Source organism: Epinephelus lanceolatus, chromosome 23 (assembly GCF_041903045.1).
Source record: "Epinephelus lanceolatus isolate andai-2023 chromosome 23, ASM4190304v1, whole genome shotgun sequence".
Classification (NCBI taxonomy): Eukaryota; Metazoa; Chordata; class Actinopteri; order Perciformes; family Serranidae; genus Epinephelus; species Epinephelus lanceolatus.
This window is the reverse complement of record NC_135756.1, coordinates 20901943-20921331: the sequence shown is the minus strand read 5'-3', so window position 1 is coordinate 20921331 and position 19389 is coordinate 20901943. Positions and strand designations below refer to the sequence as shown.

The 19389-nt window shown below is 43.5% G+C and overlaps 1 protein-coding gene across 1 annotated transcript in view; it reads right to left on the bottom strand.

The window, feature by feature from the left end:
* The window catches only part of gpr37b (G protein-coupled receptor 37b), a 28258-nt gene extending 17550 nt beyond the window's left edge, over positions 1–10708 (bottom strand). The window contains exon 1 of the mRNA XM_033614895.2: positions 8831–10708. Coding sequence (XP_033470786.2) covers positions 8831–9877 — 1047 coding nt within the window. The 5' untranslated portion in view covers positions 9878–10708. The remainder of the gene's footprint in view (positions 1–8830) is intronic.
* Positions 10709–19389: the final 8681 nt, after the last annotated feature.

Genomic DNA, 19389 nt, shown 5'->3' with positions numbered 1-19389 from the left:
CTCTCAGTGTATAGTAGCTGATGGAAGGGTCCAGTTCCAGATCACTGATCTCTGCCTAAAAGTGTCACGCTGCAGGCAATACAAAATGCAGCAGCTCTCATATCCTCTTCTATTGTATTGTATTCTATTAAGGCTGGCTACAGGCCGACCTGTTCTGTGTTGATCTGAAACTGATATGCTTTTCATTTTTATTTCCCCAACACACCTGATTCATAACAGCAATTATCCAATGAATATTTCATATTTACATGGATAATTATCAATTTGGTTAATTGCATCCAACAGCAAGCCTAAGCTGTGCTTTATGGTGTTGTGTGGTCTCGTCTCATCATTCAAAACACAGTATCTACTCATCCACGGACAAAGAGCTGAGTGAATGGACTCACCATCGTGAATTATGCAGATCTACTAATTATATACCCTGAATAATTTACACATCTTCCAATTAACCATCATTCGCGTGCCTGATAGACGGACTGAGAACCTGAGAGGGCACGAGACCGAGCGTGTTTGTGTACTTCGTGTTTACGTGTTGTTGTAGAGTGTCTATACTGTAACTCTGTGTGCATTCAGCTTACTGTATAAGCACAAATGTGTCTGTGCCAAAATGCTTCCATACTGTATGCAAGTGTGTGAGTGAGTGTGTCTATCCCCTGAGGCTTGCTTCTAATCACAGATAGCTGATGCAGAGAGTGAGAGGGAGAGGGAGAGGGAGAACAGCCGTGGGCAGTGATCAGTGTAGAGAAGGCCATCCCACCCATCTGGAGGATCAGCACACCCTACTGACTTTGTGCATGTGTGCATGTGTGCAAGTGTGTGTCTACAGGCTAGATAGATAGACGTACATACATACAGACATGGGGATGGAGGTATAGAAATGTATGCAGTGAGAGACTCGACCTCCTTTCATCGACCAAGCACTGTGAGATGGCCACATATTCTTGGACGTTACACAACCATGCAGAGAAACCGAATCTGTAATCCTGATGTAGTAACTTGAAAGTGTGTGTCTGTGCATGTGTGAGTTGGAACAGTGAATGTGAATGTGTCAAGCTGATGTATGTCTTGCCATTACCACCAATTTCAGCACAATATATGGTTCTACCTCCGGCTCTCTGTGGCTCCATGTAGCCCTTTCTCTCTCTCAATCTATCGCTCTTTCTCTTTCCTCAGCCTCTTTCTTGCTCTGCTTCAATGGTCTGTTTCTCTCTTTCTGACTGCTCAAGCCCACTGTACCATAGCAAGGACGGCCTACAGTTTCCGACTACAGGGTTTTGTACAGCACAGTAGAAGCCAGATCAAATGTTTATGTGAGGCGCACAAACGTATGGATTCATCAGACAGTTGAGTGTAATATGGTAAAGACTGAGAAGACCAATGCACAAGAGGGAATTTGAGTGAAATGTTACTTGGACCTTCAGTTCTTTCAGTACACCTTTGTAGCCACCTCTGCCCTGTTTGGTTCGATTCAGTCGAACTCAAGTTCATTTGCCCCCTAACTGCAGTTTGTTTGTGCAGGTATGAACACAGCAATCACACTCAGGTGTGCATCAAAACAACCAGACTGAGACCTTCTTGAAGAGGTGGTCTCAGTCTGGTTACAAAGGAACTCTGGTGCAGTTCGTTTGTGGTGAGAACGTGTTCCCGCCCCCGATCTGAACCAACTGCAGTCACATGACACATTGTTTGGGTTAAACATGAGCATGTTACAGTCCTGGAGGATTATTAATGTGCACCTCCTCCTGTACTGCCTTAATATGCACATTCAGCACATCCAATGCATCAAAACATTTTCTAGTTGGAGCCGCGCCTCGTTTTCAAACTGTATGGTTTGACTAAAATGAACAATGACAGCAATATAGTCCATTGTGACATTAGAAAGTGTCACATTTATCTTGCAAGTGTACTCTTCTTCAATGTTTTGTTTACTTCCTGGATTTTTCCCACATGGAAATTCTGACCAATCAAGAGCAGCTTTCTCACACAAGGCATTTTATCTGGTCCGCTTGTAAATGCTGCTGTGAGAACACAAACCAACTCTAGGCAATTATGCAACTTTGGAACCAAATTAGTCCCTGATTCAGACCAAAGCAAGAAAACTCTAGGTCTGAAAGCACCCTTAGGTTGGTCCAGTGTAAAAATGTTAATATTGCGCCAAACACTAGTATGGACCAGTAAACTGAATTTTACCAATAGTCGTCACACTTGACTCAGCGGCCGCTCCAGAGTCTAACCTAAGAAGGCTGTGTCCTAATAGCAAGTGGCATTTGTTTGACAAAAGTTCAGCCCCAAACAGTGCACCATGTTGCTCATGACCAGTTATGACACCTCTTTCGTAGGCGACAAATCAAGTTGTAGTTGTAGTTTTCTTGAAAGACAAACTCTGTCATGTCTCCTCTCCTGTCACCTGAAAAACACATGAACTTTCTAGCAAGCAAACACCATGCGCCACACTTTCCTCGCACTCACCTCTGCTGAAATGTAATGTTATGTTGCCGGCCTCGGCTTGGCAGTAAATTGCACACGGCCTGTCAGACACTAGCAGCTCTGTTAGTCCATTAATTAACATAATATTATGTTAATCACATTGTCACATGGCTTTTTACTAATGCAATATAAGTTGGATTAAGCGCCGTAACACAGTCATCAAAGCCATTTTTCATAATATCAAACCAGTTAAAACTTGTATGTTGGATCAGACCAGCACATCTGGAAATTGACAGAAAACTAACATTGAGGCGTGGAGTTAACTTTCTATTTTCTTAGCAGGGACATATATTATCACCAAAGTTGCACAATATTTCAAAATAAGAAAACACATTTTTGCATATGTACTATCAATCACTACAAGCCATTATGGCTCACACTATATAGCACATGGTGACAGTAATATGGCAGGACTGTTAGTGGAATTGCCAATGTACCATAAGGTGACAATGAGTCTGTAGAGAGTCGTTGGATTTATGTCCCATGATGGAGATTTGCAGTTGGCTGTAAATCACTTTTAAAGAAGGTGTGAACACGGCCACCTCTGTCTACTAATGGGAGTAGTCTTTAATAATTGAGGGACATGCATGATTACCATATAAACTGCGTTTTTCAAATCTGACAGAGTGCCTTTTAATTCTCAGCCCAGTTGGCAGAAGAAAATGTTGGCATTGTAAGTTTTGGCAAACAAAGGATACTTAACTTAATTTTTTATGTTTCATAAATGTCATATCAATGTTTCTAAAGTGACGTAGTATATGAGCTAGGCCATCCGTTGGTAAATACAGGTAGGGGGACAATATTTTCAAAAGTGGGCCCCTCATCCACACCCATGGGGGGATCCCTATACATTTCCGTATGTCCCGAGTTATATAATTCAATTAATCATATTTCCACATGTACTTTGTATCTACTGTTAAGACTTTGTTTTCTAATTTTTAAAGCAGAGGTAGTAACGTGTGTCCTGAAGGGAAAAAATGCCCTCCAATGATGATTAGACAAAAGTAAAATTAAAACATTGTTTGAGTAAAATAACTGCAAGGCATTAAATCATAAAATCAAATCAGGAGTGCACATATTTTTATTCTTTTTTTCAGGCCTATTCATTCAAGCTTGAGGACTACTTTAATTAAATATTGGTCAAACTGTGTCCATCCATCCATCCCTCCATCCATTTTCATCCGCTTATCTGGGGCCAGGTTGCAGGGGGCAGCAGGCCAACCAAAACACCTCAAATATCCCTCTCTGCAGCAACCCTTTCCAGCTCCTCCTGAGCGACCCCAAGGTGTTCCCAAGCCAGATGAGATATGTAATCCCTCCAGCGTGTTCTGGGTCTGCCCCATGGCCTCCAACCAGCGGAACGTGACCGAACACCTCTAATGGGAGGCGCCCAGGGGGCATCCTGATCAGATGCCCAAACCATCTCAACTGACCGCTTTCGACACGAAGGAGCAGCGGCTCTACTTCGAGCTCCCTCTGGATCTCCGAGCTCCTCACCCTATCTCTAAGGCTGAGCCCAGCCATCCCACAATGGAAACTCATTTCGGCTGCTTGTATCCACAATTTCATTCTTTCTGTCACTACCCAGAGCTCATGAACATAGGTGAGGGTTAGGAAGTAGATGGACCAGTAAATCGAAAGCTCTACCTCAGCTCCCTCATCATCACCATGGACCAGCGCAGCGCCTGCATCACTAAAGAAGCCGCACCAAACAGCCCATCCATCTCCCGCTCCATTCCATCCTCACTCTCATGAGGCAGTAACTCTCGCCCAACCACTGGTTTCCAGCAGACAACCATGGCCTAAGACTTGGAGGTGCTGACTCTCATCCTGACCGCTTCACACTCGGCTGCAAACCACCCCAGTGCATGCTGGAGGTCACGGTATGATGAAGCCAAAACAACCACATCATCTTCCATGATGGCCGGGGTCATCTGTACCCTTTGACCCCCCTGACGGTGAGTCTGATATAAGCTAATGTTGTCATTGGGTACTGTAGGAGATGGTGGATCATGTGACACCTAGGCGAGATGCCTGCCAAGCTGCAGATCACTGTCTGAGACCAGCAAACAACAAAACCTGTTGCTGTGTTTCCACCCAGGATAGGATGCCACAAAAAGCAAGTCATTTAAGCCAAAACATGATCTTTTTCAACCATAACCAAGTGGTTTTTGTTGAGACTTAAAGAAATGTAAAGTTTCAACGTATCTGCTACATAATGATGCACAAATGTAACATATGCTTGGTTTGCAGAAACATACAATGCCAACATTTATTCTGGAGATTGGATTGTTGATTCTATATATTGCATTATGCTGTATATTACACTTACATACTTTCAGATTGACATCTATACAGTCTATACATGTTTTATGCAAATATGTTTTCAGGTACCACATTGTTCTACAAACACTTGTGTGGTGTCTACCCCACTTGCTAGCATTATACTCCAATGAACACCTGTGTTTTTATGCTGTTACATAAAACCCTTAGCCTGCAGGCATCCACTCATAAAAAGCAATGTGGCTTGACAAAGATTCAGATTTTTTATTACTATCTGAGCTCACCATTCTTTTTGCCTTTCTTTTGACATGGTGATTCGTAAGCACCTCTTTATGTAGGGGTAATAAGACAAAAGTTTTTTAAACCACTGTGTTACAGCAGCACAGCTCTGAATGAACCTTTACAAATGACTCATTTCCCCCGCTGGCTTATAAAATGCTTACTGCACCGGTTATTTGTTATTTTAGCCTACTTTCGAGTCTTATCCTAATCAACTGCCAGGTGCAAAAACCCAATTATTGCCCATTAGTTTTGCCTGAATTTGCTGCTCTGTGCAACACTGCCTAGAGGGGTCGTCTGCAATGACAGCAGCATGAAACTGGAGCGTATCCGAAATAATGCAGGCTGGCTGTAACCCACATCTTTATTTTGTGCAGCATTCTTATGATTTTCCCTGCCGTGTTTTCTCACATCTCACACCTAAAATTGCTTTCTCTTTGAGGTTTGGATGATTCCACGCTCTACTAAACACTGAATAAAACAAGGTTTACTGAAGGCAGCACGATGGGAGGCTCCTCTCTCAGGGGGGACGGTGATACATTATAAGCACCACCGTCTGATTCTGCATGCATGGACATGTGAATTTGGGCTTCATGTCTGAGTGACAGTGCGTGTGTGTAGATGCAGGCATGTGTGACTGGGTATGTGTGTCTTTATTTCAGGCCAAATGTTGATATTCCCCATGACTGAATTTAGGTTAAGTGAAGAATAAAGTCACCCCATGGTATGTGAGTGTGTATGTGTGCGCGTGTGAATGTGTGTGTGTTTCTCTGAATGCTCCACAGGGAGACAGTGAACCCCAGGCTGCATTACTCACGGCCTGTTTTGACACATACCCTCACACACACACACTCACACTGCAGACACTATGAACACAGACAGGCCCCAGTGCACATGTCGTGATAGATATACACTGTACAAAACACATATTCGCATGCAAAAATAAATGCATGGAGACAAGCAAATACCACTCCTACACAAACACACACAAACACACACACACACACACACACACACACACACACACACACACACACACACACACACTGCAGTAAGAATAGCCATTTGCTCTATGCAGTGTAAGTAGGTTATTAAAGTTATTAGATAATATCCCGTGGTCCTCTGTAGCTCATATGCAATAACACAGGGAGGGGCTCCGTCTCCCTCTGATCCTCCAGTCATTAAAACACGCACACACTCACAAGGTGTTTGCAAATGAAATTGCAAATGAGATACTGTGAGTGTTACAGTATGTGGTCAGTGGACAAAGCCTGGCAAGCGAAGACTGCAAAAAAGAAGATGGTGCAAACGCAAGCAATCTTGGTCATAATTTGGAGCCATATGGGCTGCTGCTGCTGCTGCTCAGACTGTACCCCGATTTTAGGTAGGTTGTGATGCCACAACATATTCACATTGCTCTTGTTGTGACCTATTTTCTTGCTAAACTAATATCAGTATCATTCTATAACTCTAGGCTAGACACCTGCATTTCAAAAGACCCGAGAAAGGGAACGGATTTATGCAAGTCTCTTTCACACTGACATAAATATTAACTTGATGCAGCTCCAGAAACCTCACATCTGTCTGTAATAACAAGCTGTGGGTGCTTCACATTCAACAAATTAATAGGGCTGCAACTAATCGTGATTTTTATTTGTGATTAATTGGTTGATTTTTTGCAATTAATCAATTAGTTGGTCTATAAAATGTCAAAAACTGGGCCCAGATGATGATGATTAGTCACCGCAGCTCTACAATTTAATCAGGTATGGACAACCTTGCAACAAAAGCTGATTGGAGGATAATAACAGACTGTTCACCTGCTCATATTCTCACCTCGTGATGTGACAGCCCTCCCTGTCTGCCGGCTCTGTAGTCTCCTGAGGGCAGTGCCTGAGTGGCATTCTGGTCACCTGCTCTGACTCTGTCTATAGAAGCTGGAGCACGTCACACTCTCCTTTCTCCCCTGACATCCAGTCTTTTCTTGGATATGGTTACATTTGCCGTCCTCTCTTTGCTGCACTGCACAGCACACCTCTCACTCACTCAGGCGCCACCCATACTGCAAGTTCACTACTGGTTAGATGTTTAATTTATTTTATGCTGTATTTGGCTTCAGATCAACCCTTAAAAATCATATGTGCTGCCTCCCCTCTTCTTCGCCCCACCCTCAGGCAGGTTGCGACAATGGCCATTCAAAACAAGCTTAAGACCCCTGAGCTGGAAACCCCTGCTTTACACAAAAGACAGACATCCACCTTGCTGGCGAATCTGACACTGGTGTAATTGCAGTGAGCACACAAAGGGAAAGGCATCAACATGCTGTAAACAACCTGTCTAGCATCCATCTAGTCATGAACAGACAAAGAGGAAAACAAGGACAGGGAGAGAGCCTGAGAGTGTGTGGGAAGGAATATAGGTTACCTGTAATATGTTGTATCAACTGTATATACAGTGAGAGCAACAGGAGAGGAGTGTTATGTGTATGTCTGAGTGAAGGGGAGATAGTGAGCTATTACCTTACAGCTGGTTTGTATTCGTGTGTGTGTGTGTGTTGTCTACATGCCTCAAGGGCTAGGTGAGGCTCTCTCTCCAGTCGCAGGTATCCAAGTGACAAACAGTCTGTCCTTGTTATTGGCTGAGGTGACATCCTATAGCTGTGCTTGTGTACTTTCTGGCCAGTCAGGGCTTAAAAACTGAAACTCAACTCTTTAAGCCTTTTTAGGCACAGACAGTGTGAAACTTCATTTTCATCGCCCCACAGTCACACAGATTATACCTATTGTCACTCAAGAGTGTGATGTGTGTGTGAAGTGTGATCACATTTAAAAGATGGAGAATGTGTAAATGACACCGGTTGAGCCCCAGTGATGGATCTTACTACAGGCGACATAGGCAGCAGCCTCGGGCACCACCCGTCATGCTAACGGATGGTCTGGAGTAGGGGTACTACGTGTAGTTGAATCATAGTGATCATTAAAATCAGAATCAAAATTTTCACAGGAAATTTACCGTTTACATACAGTCTCTTTCAAAATAAATGCACTACATTGGTACAACACCACAAATTGACGTTTTTTTTCCCCTTCAATAACAAACGCATGTGGTTGGGTTTAGGCAACAAAAGCACGTGGTTAGGTTTAGGGAAAAAAAACAGGGTTTGGCTTTAGAATCGTACGGGACACAAACACTGCTCTCTTGGGTGAAAGTCAATGTTTGTTGGACCCATCCACCTGCCACAGTCGGACTTTCGCCGCCTTAACTTTCATCCTTGTCCTGCCGCGTTTCCCCCTAATGCCACCAGGCAGCATTAAACTAAATCAGCAACTGGCTGTATATTATGCTGATGTTAGAGGATGGCTTTTTTCATTGGTTTCCTGATGCTGCCACTCACCGCCCAAGCACCGGATTTCAACGGCTTTGGAGTGAGACCAGGCTCGTGAGAGTACGAGAAAATGGAAAGGCAACAGCCATACAGGGTGCAGTACTAATGACGAAAAATAGGGAATTTTGCAAATTTATACATCCCCTATTCATATTGTTATTTCTTGCTTTAAGCTAAGTTGTTTATTTGTGTTGATTTCTCATGTTCTTGTTTTGGGGGGTGGGGTGGGGGGGCTTGCCTAGGGTGCCTAATTTGCTAGGTCTGGCTCTGTTGAGCCTCATTTATCATCTGCCATGAGGCAATGCCTGTGCCTGTGGCATTGCTTCAAACTCCACAACAATATGAAATAATTGTCCCTGAAACATTCAGAGCATAATAACAGTAGAGTAAATGTACCTCCACATAGGGCACCACTTTGCAGGTGAACTCCCCCAGCAGCCAGGACTTCGTCAGCTCATGGAAAACCACCATGGGCAGGCAGAAGAAGATGAGCACAAAATCCCAGACAGCCAAATTGGCCAGCAGTGAGTTGGAGATGCTCTTCATGTAGTAGTTCTGGCACACGATGCACAGGATGGCGATGTTGCCCGCTATCCCCACCAGGAAAATAACCCCGGAGACGCACGTGATCGCGTACGCGCCATAAGTCTCACTTGTCACCGGGTAAAAGGGGTTCTTGATCTCATCCCCGAAATCCTGCGAGCTGGGAGGGGTGATCGGCGTGGCGTCCCAGGGGTTCTCCTCTCTGAAAGTGAAGAACTCGGTCTTCCTGGTGAAGAGGTCAAAGGGCAGGTCGGTGGAGGTGAGGGCCACCGGCTTGGGGATGGGTTCCCACGGCGACACGTGAGGTTGAGCCAAAGCCCCCGCGCTTTTGTTCGGCCGGCTTCTCCCCCTCTTCGAGGCTTTCTTCTGCTCGTCCTTTGTGCCTCTCTTGTGCCTGTCGCCCTCCTCGGGTCCCCCTCCTCCGTCTTCCTGGCCCATTGAAGACGGCTTAGCCGCATTGTAGTGTCCACCTGCTGGCGTCCTCGTACTACTAAGACCGCCATTCAACTTTATCCTCTTATTGTGGTGGCGCGTCGGGTCCCAATGTGAGACAGCGTTGGGATCCTCCACGGGTGTCACAGTCCTACTGAAGTCGCGCTTGTTGTGTCCAATTCGCCTCGTTTCTCCTGCAATTACCCTCTTCCAGGGGTGAGTGGAGTTAAGAGGCCCTCGGATAATCGCCTGCAGTTCCGCCGAGGACGCACCTGTGGCGTACCCCGGCGAGAGCGCACGGTCCCAGGCTTTGTTTTGATGACTCTCCCGGAGTGACCCGTGGAAAGTCCTGGCAGAGTACGCGCTGGTGTTGCTGTCCTCTTTAGCTTCTCCATTATTTCTCAGTGATAACAACACATGTGCATGGGCTAGTAACACAAATAACGTCCTAGGCGGCAGAATCTGCATGGTCCGGGAATTATTGAGCACAGTTTTTAATCCTCACAAGTGCATCTTCATACCCTCTGTGGCAGCGCGGGGATACTCCTCCATTCAGTCAACACCCATGCTGGAGACGGCACAGCGGGGAGCTGACTGGGCTCAAGTAAACACCTACATTCATGATGCGAGCTCTGGAAAACTTGCAAGTTATCTCTTAATTTTCTCTCGCCTCCCTCTATGCAGTAATCTCCAAAACCGCCGCCTCACTCCCCGAGTCACTCCCGCTTCCAAAGTCTTGACATTACCGAGCAGGACAGCGAATCAGAGTCCGGATCCAGAGAGAAAGAAGCAAAGAGATGTGCAGAGGGGATTGCTGCATATCCACGCACACAATCCGCACAGCATCCAGTTTGCAGCTGTGCGTAACTGCATGTAAAGCCACAGATTCTCCCTCTGCTTCCCTCTCTGTATGTTAGTGCGTTAGTTTAGTGGGCTGGGTCGGCTGGCGGCGGCAGCAGCAGCAGCAGCAGCAGCAGCAGCGTCAATGCGGTGCAGTCCGGGTAAAGCCCACTAGGTTGTGATGCACGGGAGAAGAGAGAGAGAGAGTGTGTGTGCATGTGAGTCAGAAAGGAGGGGTGGAAATCGGTCTGCTTCTCGTCCCTTCCTCCTCTGCGTCCAGTGTCTCACCTCCTCAGTTTTCTCCTCGGATAGGACCGTGCGCTGCAAGAAAATGGACTCCCCTGGCGGCTAACCCCGATCTGTCACTCCGCATCCATCACGGAGCATCCAGCAGCCCCGGAGCAGGCTACGGCTACAGCCCCCCGGCAGACAAGCCAGCCACGCCCGACAGACGTGCTAATAAATATATTACCCATTTTTTTTTATATTTACGCACAGGTGGCGCTGTGATACCGACGCATTTGGACATCATTTAGGCACTCCTTCTTCTCTATTTAGTTTAAAGGCAAATAGGAATTAACTGTCTGTGTGCAGGGACAGTTTTAAATGAAAAGCAACTATCAAAAAAGCTTAGGACCCAAGACTACCTGTAAAATGCAGATGCATTGTTCACTGCTGCTGCAAAGTTACTTCTAGAAATCTTGCAAACAGCTCACCAGCAGCTCATATGTGTATATTTCTCATGTCCCAGTGTCCCTCTTCAGCTACACCCCCTCCCTCCATCATTCATATTCAACCCCCAACCTCCTCAGTGTACTCTGCTGCAAGCACCACCATTTCTAAAAGTGATTTTTAGCTGCTTTCTGGATTGATCTGACTAACTGTAGGGGATATGGGCATTGATTGTGGCTTGTTCAGCAGCCACATGCATCAATAACTGTGCCATATCTCCATAAAATTTGCTCTTCCATAAAAAGGGTGCTTGAGGTAATTTAATGGGCCTATCAGACAGACATCTGACTGTGCTGTAGGCTTTATTGGGAGGCTATATGAATACACCTGCCGACTTATAATGGTTTTCTGAAACACCATAGAGGTTAGACTTGTATATAACTAAGTGGAAACATTTGTAGGTGTGTTGAAGTATAATGATTGTAAAGTTTATTCTGACCTCTTGCTGTGATAATACACTTTAACTAAACTTTGATTTGACTACCTACATGTCGGCATTTCTCAGTATCTTGCTGTAATTTCTTTAGGTTTTGATTTGACATAATGACATGTTTTCAAACCCGTAAATACTAATTACAGCAAGAAATTTCGAACTAGGGTTAATGTACTTGTACCAGTACGTGGTTATCTTAAATAATCTGAAATTACCAGGTGGATAAATGGTTAAAGACCCTCTCCACACACACATTTCGAAATATGTACTCATACTAATGTTTTGTTAACATGGTTTTCTCACATAACTCTGAAAATGGGCTGGAAGCAGATCTACTCTTTCTCTCTAACTTAGAAATTTGCTTGCAGTACGTTTCGCTTTCCGCTTTCTCCCGCACTGCTTGCACTTGGTTGACTGGTGAAAGAGCAGAGCGCATCAGCATGGCTAGCGTTAGCATTAATGGAAACATCAGAGAGATTCAGCCAAACAATGGCTTCAATCAGACTCCAATGAAGAGCCTGTTGTGAACCAAAATTGTCGACTAGCAGACGCATCAGAATGGTTAGAGTTGTGTTGTTTGTTAGCTTGTTAGCTTGTAGGCTAACTGGCAGTGGTTGACACAGCATTAATCCCTGTATACACTGTACGATTTTGGGCTGTCCCAGACAACAGATTACCATTGTGAAAGAAATGTAGTGATATCTTTGATTGTGGCTCTAAAACAGTGGTCCTACGTCGCACAGTGAGAGAGGTGCAAGGATGATCTTTGTCACAGTCTTGTGATTTGATGCAATCTTGCAATTTGGGATGACCATCTCACTGTGTGACATCTGTTGTGACCTACGTCTACTAACCAACCAATGCAAATGCAGCATGAAATGACGCACTGGCGCTAAACCCAAATAAACAGACAGATAGCAGCTTGCCATGGAGACAAAACACGCTAAAAGAAATGTGTTGGATTCCAGCAAAGAAGAAAACTTTGTTGAGTTGTGGCAGCAGAAGCCTTGCCTGTATGATGTGCCCTCCAGCTCTTACAATGATCATGTACAGAAGGACGAAGCATTGACAGAACTAGCAGTGGAGTTGCAGCGGTCAGGGGAGCATACTTGCAGCTAGCACACACACACACACACACACACACACACACACACACACACACACACACACTGTCAGATAAACTCAAAGACTCCCTTTCCAAGACTAGACTATTCAAAGATGTGCAGCTACAGTGATTAAATACAAACACAAACCACAAACTGTGGCTAAGTACTGCATGTCCAGTCGCTCAGTCAATAATTCAAGAGACTCCCAGGTCTAAATGAAATGAGCGCATTATGTGCTCTGAGTATTGTAAGTGAAGCTTTCACACTGCTTGTAGTCTCAGACCACACACACACAGCAGTCTGAATCATGATACACACATTCAGACACACACATCTGTAAACAAGCACATAAATGGGACAGTTAGACATTATATAAATATATGTGCAAAATGCACTGTACAAACACCAACATGTGGTTGTATACTCATACAAATATGTACATATTTGCAGTCATACTGACTAGTGTATTTGTGTGCATGTTTTCCAAAAACATATGCAGGTAGCGAGGGAGCCGGAGAGAGGCTGGCGTGAATTGGCAGACATAGCGGACATCTCGCTGGTGACCTTCTACATCAAATAGGTGATTGAAGCCAATTCCAACCAGGGAAGCACACACACACACACACACACGCACACACGCACATACACACATTTACACCACACAGCCAAGTTTCACCAGGGGGAGAAAACTGAAGATAGATAACTCGAGTTGCCTCTGCCAATATCCTCATCTGACCTGGATTCAGTTTAAAAGAAAGAAGTTCTTCATGTGAAGCAGCACCCACAACATTCACGGAGCGCCTTAGGTATACTGAATGCAATGAAAGTTTAATGATCCCTGTGACAAAAGAGTAAGTAAAAGAATAAACAAGAAGGAGGGAGAATTTCTCATTCACTTTTTACATGTTAACTTTTTTCGCATAGTTACATCCATATTAATGTAAACATTTTTTCCCCCCCTGTGATCACAAAATGCGTCCATTAATTGACTAAAGCTAGTCACTCAGTAAATGTTCAGCATCCACTGGGCTTCACAGGTTAAGTCCTTCAATTTACATTGTGTATCTGACCTTGAAAATACCACCACGGCAACTCGCGGTGCCATTTTAATCAGCTGGAAGGCGCAGGGCAACACTCCACATGTAATTATCATGTCTATTGTGCGTGCTGTCCGCCGAGACTCTGCTTGTTGGGCATGTGTGGGTGGAGATAAAGAAGAGAGGTTCTCTAACAGATGTACTCATGCATGGAAACACTCAATGGTTCAGACGCAGAAGGACATCAAGGGCGCACACCATGCGTGTACACACAAATACAGCAGTAAGTGCACACAGCAGGACACACGCACACACACACATAAAGTCATGAGGTTAGTAGGGCATGCAGGCGACATGAACATGCTAGGACCATGAAGATTTCATGGATTTCACTTCATATTTGCTGTGTGGAAAATAAATTATACACAACTGCACACACACACACACACACACACACACACATACACACAATACACTGACCCACTATGAATGGAGTGTTGTTCAGAGACACACAGAGGCACCCGACGCCCCGTGCATTCACACAGGCTAAACAAAACCGACAGCAGACCCACAAACACCAGCCTGCAGTGCACACAGGTTTCAATGAATTATAGAAGCAGTCAGTGTGATTCAATTTGATTACAGTGCAATGGGGAAACACTTTTCATACTTTTACTCCCTTCAATTATTTACACTTCCACCTCCCTGCGGTCTTGTCTGTAAAAGTTATTCTCCTAAATAAATCAATAGGGGGGCGGGAATTGTATTAATCTGCTAGCCTGTAGCTGCAATTTGTAAGACCATGTCACTGTGAAATTGTCGTGATGAACTATCAGGATGAGTGGGAGAGTCTTTAACTGAAATTGCAGTAGGAAAAAAAAAGTCTGATTTCATAGCCATTAAGCTGTTTTGTTCAGCGTCTGACATCGCAGGCATATCAATGAGACTTTTAGATTTATGTGTTGACTGTTTGTTTCACTTCTCTCTGTCCAATATTCATTCACAGTGTGGCTCTGATCACACTGCTTACAATCTAATACAATGGGCTGTTGTTCTGAGAGCTTTTCACTAAAGTCATTGTTATCCTTTAAGCTTCAATCCCTTTATGGTGAATACTATTATCTTCCAACAGTGTCAGCACATCTTCAGGAGGCTCTCAGTGATGATGAGTGCCAGGCTGTAGCCATGGTAAACATATGAATCACAGTGGCTTAGCACATGCCAACATATAGCCCAATGCTGCCATCTGGTGCTACATGAAGAAGTAGCAGGGACTAAAAAGTTCTCTGAAATCCTCACGCATCATGGCCTGATCTTGATCCAACTAAAACACCCAAGTTAATCAAACCAAGATTTAATTTAAGAGAATATATAAATGGAGAATCAGAGGTTGACCCAATTTTTAAAACAATTTGGTGGACACATCAAGTGAATTTATCACTTTTCCTCAATAAAACTTTAACATGCTTGGTACCTTGGTACTTTATGAATCCTCCTGTCCATACCAACAAACTAATTATGGCATATTTTTCCTATTACCTAACTTTTCTGTCTCTTCTTCTCTTCCTCTCTCGTCACTCCTTGTCTTTGCCTCCTTATATTTAAGTCACTCTTCTTTCTATTATGTCTCCTTTTGTCACTATTTGTTCTTTGGTGGTTAGAGCACTCGTCTTTCATGCGGAAGGTCCGGGATTCAAATCCTGCTGGGGTCGATGTCAGCAAAGGCATGCGGTCACAGGGTTCCCATCACCAAACCAAATGGGATCAGATTCCTTAAGGAGGCTTCAGAATAGGCGAGTTACTCCTGAATCTGAGCCAAGTCCTCAACGAGGGTGCATCTCAAACATAACATTTTCCAGACGTAGAGCAGATTCAGATCCTTAGATATGGAAAAAAATTCTGGTGATCCATTTTTTCAGTCGGGAGCCAGGATAATCTTTCTAGGGTCCTTTTTTTTTCTTTTCAAATTTGTGAACAAGTTGGAAAAAAGAACTAGACAACCTTTTCCCGAGGTGTAACAGCACAACAAAGAAAGTGGATGTCCAGCCATCTATAAACTCACCTGGAGGAAAACATGAATGCTTTTCTGTCCTGTTAAAACATGGGGTGGTGGTGCACATCAGCCTCATGTGGCCGACATGAGTATTACAGCAACAAACAGACAAATGGTCCTGACAAAAAAAAAAAAAAAAAGGTTTCAGTACACCACTAAACTATTCTCTAAATAGGACACATCAGGGCCAAGTTGTCAAGTTCCTTTTTCCACCTGTTTCACAGATTTAAATAATGAACTTAGAAAGATTATCTTGGCATAACCTTTTTTCCTTACCTGTTCTTAAGTCAGCAGCACAGGGGAGAAGCCATTTAGGTAACACTTTATTTGGATAGTCCACCAAGTAGTGATGAATGGGTCAGGGTTTTTTAAAACCAACCTGGCCCTTTATGGGAGCCAATCTGACCTGCCTGACCTGTAAACATTTGTGTTAATCAATGACCTGATTCCAACCCAAATTTTCTGGTAATGACCATTGCTAATATCAACCTACTGTTGACTATATTGTCATTTCCAGTAAATATCACAATCGAAAACATGCCTTCTGTTTTCTAAAAAGTACAAACTTAGGAAAACAGCAAGTACTCACCTTTATCTTAAGTAGTTCCGTCTTAAGTGTGATCTGGAGTGTACAGCAGATACCCTGAACGTACAGCTGATAGGTACAGTGGTTTGACTAGATGATGAAATACACTGGTAGATAAAAGCCCTGTGAAATTTGATCACACAAGTGTTGCTAACTAAAGTTTTGGGGAAAATATGTGATCAATCCACATGTCATGGCATTCTTACTTAAGTAAGCTAGCACAACGGATAGCTTGCTAGCAGTGATGCTATCTCTGCACTTCTTTTCACATTGCCCCATATTTAAAGTCATGTCAACTTGTGATGAGACATACTGTACTTTACTAAAAGCCATACTGGGTCCCAATAAAGTCACAGACGATGGCTAAGCGCACACAAAAACACGACAAGTGTTTAAAAAAAACATAATCTTCAAACACTGCACATAAATGTCCTACAATCTCAAACACTTCAAATATTATCTGACCATATGTGGCCAGGTCCTCCACTGAACACACTCACAGTATTAACTCTTTATCTGCATGATGTTACAGAAGTGCCTATGTAACAGATTCAGCATGGACAGAGAGGTACTTGCTTGCTGTTAGGACTTGTTAGGCCTGCATATTTGCAGAGGGAAATATTTTACCAGACTTTATGAACAGAGAGATTTAAATATGTCGGACTTCAGCAGATTTTCCTGGTCAAAAGCCGAATTACGGAAAGCCTAAGTGCTGCAGCGCTGATTGAAAGCTGCTTGCTGTGAGAATGAAACAGAGAGATGGAGAGCTGGCAAGAGAAAGTGCAAATTTGATTACTGCAAAGTGTTTCTTTAAGTTATTATTAATGTCATACTGCTTCGTCACTCATTGACCTGCCTGCCTGAAACGATATTTTCTGACAGGCTTAGTTGATAGACAACAATTCAGCTGTTTTGCTTTATTCTGTAGATGTTTAATAGATCATCTATAAAATATATCCTCCTGAGACCCTTCATCCTCATACAAGGACATCACATTTTGAGTATGCTGCACCTTATACTCAGTTGTGCTTAACTTAGACCTGTTGTCCTCGATCACGGACACTTTTTTGTGCCATCTAGTGGTAGCAAAAGCTCGATACACTAGTACATGTAAAGACAAGATGGCAGCCATTTCTGCCAAGTCAGTCTGCAGCAAGGAAAATTCATAGAGTTTCAAAATTAACAATGTTCAGGCATTTAAATGAACCGCTTTATACTTCCTAACACACTTGTGGCTATTAAAAATAAACCCAGTGTCCCCATATGAGAGCATCATTCAAAAACTACTTCCTGTTCAAAGACAATGCTTAATTTTTCATACTTATCAGGTCCTACTGATCCCAAATAGCTAGCAGAAATAAAAAATGCATACCAAACAAAAGTTCAGGTCTCAGGAGGACTATTCGTGAACATACCTACATAATAAGCTACATAATTTAGCTGAACTTGAACTATTCACTCAGCCTTTATGCAGTTGAGCAAATAGTTCCACTGAATCATTCTAAAATATATAGCTGTGTTCATGAACTCTCAGGGCTTCTGTACGAATAGTCTCACTGCTTATTTTTCCTTGTCGTCCTCCCCACTTTAGCTCTTGCACGTACTTTTTGGTAGAAGCGTACAAATATCCTTTCTTTTAGCATTTCCAGAATTTCTCATGATGTCTTTTCTCTTTGTTATTGGCATTCACTTTGTCCTGTCCTCGCTCCTCTATTTCATCCCACCTGTGATTGAGAGCATAATTATTCAACCGTTAAAGATGGAAAGGTGGTTTTATTTAGCATTTAAAGTGATATTGTACATGAAAAGAAAGGAGATGTAACAGTGCAGAGGTGACTTTGAGTGTTCTTGAATGAAACAGCTCACTCATATAAAATAAAGCACCATGATGAACCCAAAAGCTCACACACCCTTTTATATACACCTTACAAAGTGAGGTCACCAAACCCAACCTTACCGCAAGAGACTGTGAAGTGGTTGTTGGAGGGACACTGTTTTCTTCTCACAGAAGATACCTGCAGCATATCCACTGTTTGCAGATATAGCTGTGTTAACTACGTTAGCCAAAGACTGTATGATTGCAGTGAATGGCCTTTACAGAGATACAATCACAGTCATTTTTTTCTAATCTTACCGTTTTACCGACACAGAAACACTTGACTTCCTGATCCTGACATTTAATTAACTAACATACGTTTATGTGGCTGCCAAATTAAGGTCAGCTAAATAAAAGAGTCAGGAGATACAAAATATAAAGCAGTGCTAAATACATTGTGTAACTGTTCTTGTTAGCTGTTGTGATTATGCTGTTAATGAGACATCCATATAAAACTGGTGGGTGTTTAATGTATTTCATCATGTTTTATATTTAACTGTGTGTGTACCGTGCTTTTCATTGACTGCAAAATAAATGTACTCTTATGATAGAGTTACAATGGTTTAATAAGAAGAATGCTTTTTAAGCAAGAAGTGACAGTTTTACACTTATTGGTTGATGTGAATTTAGGGTTGAGTTTTGGATATTAAGCTCAGTGCATAATAGGGAGAAGAGAGAAGAAGCAATGAAGTAGTCTGTGGCCCTGTTCACAGCTGGTTTACACTTAATCAAGTGATCCACTTATGATCGAATCTCTCTTCTCGCTCCATCCATCAGCAGTGGCAGCAGGCCAAGCAAAGCACCTCAGACGTCCCTCTCCCCAGCAACACTTTCCAGCTCCTCCTGGGGGACCCCAAGGTGTTCCCAGGCCAGATGAGATATGTAATCCCTCCAGCATGTTCTGGGTCTGCCCCAGATGATGGGGACATGCCTGGAACGTCTAATGGGAGGTGCCCAGGAGGCATCCTGATCAGATGCCTGTACCACCTCAACTGACCCCTTTCAATGTTAAGGAGCAACAGCTCTACTCTTGAGCTCCCTCTGCATGTCTGAGCTCCTCACCCTATCTCTAAGGCTGAGCCCAGACACCCCACAGAGGAAACTCATTTCTGCCGCATATATCTGCAATCTTACTCTTTCGATCACTACCCAGAGCTCATGACCATAGGTGAGAACTGGGACGTAGATGGACCAGTAAATCAAAAGCTTCACCTTCCCCGAGATACTTTGTGGGTTCCCTTGCTTGAGGCTGTAACTCTCTCACAACTTGTCACTCTATATGAAAACAAACACATACAGTACATCATTTCTGTTTGC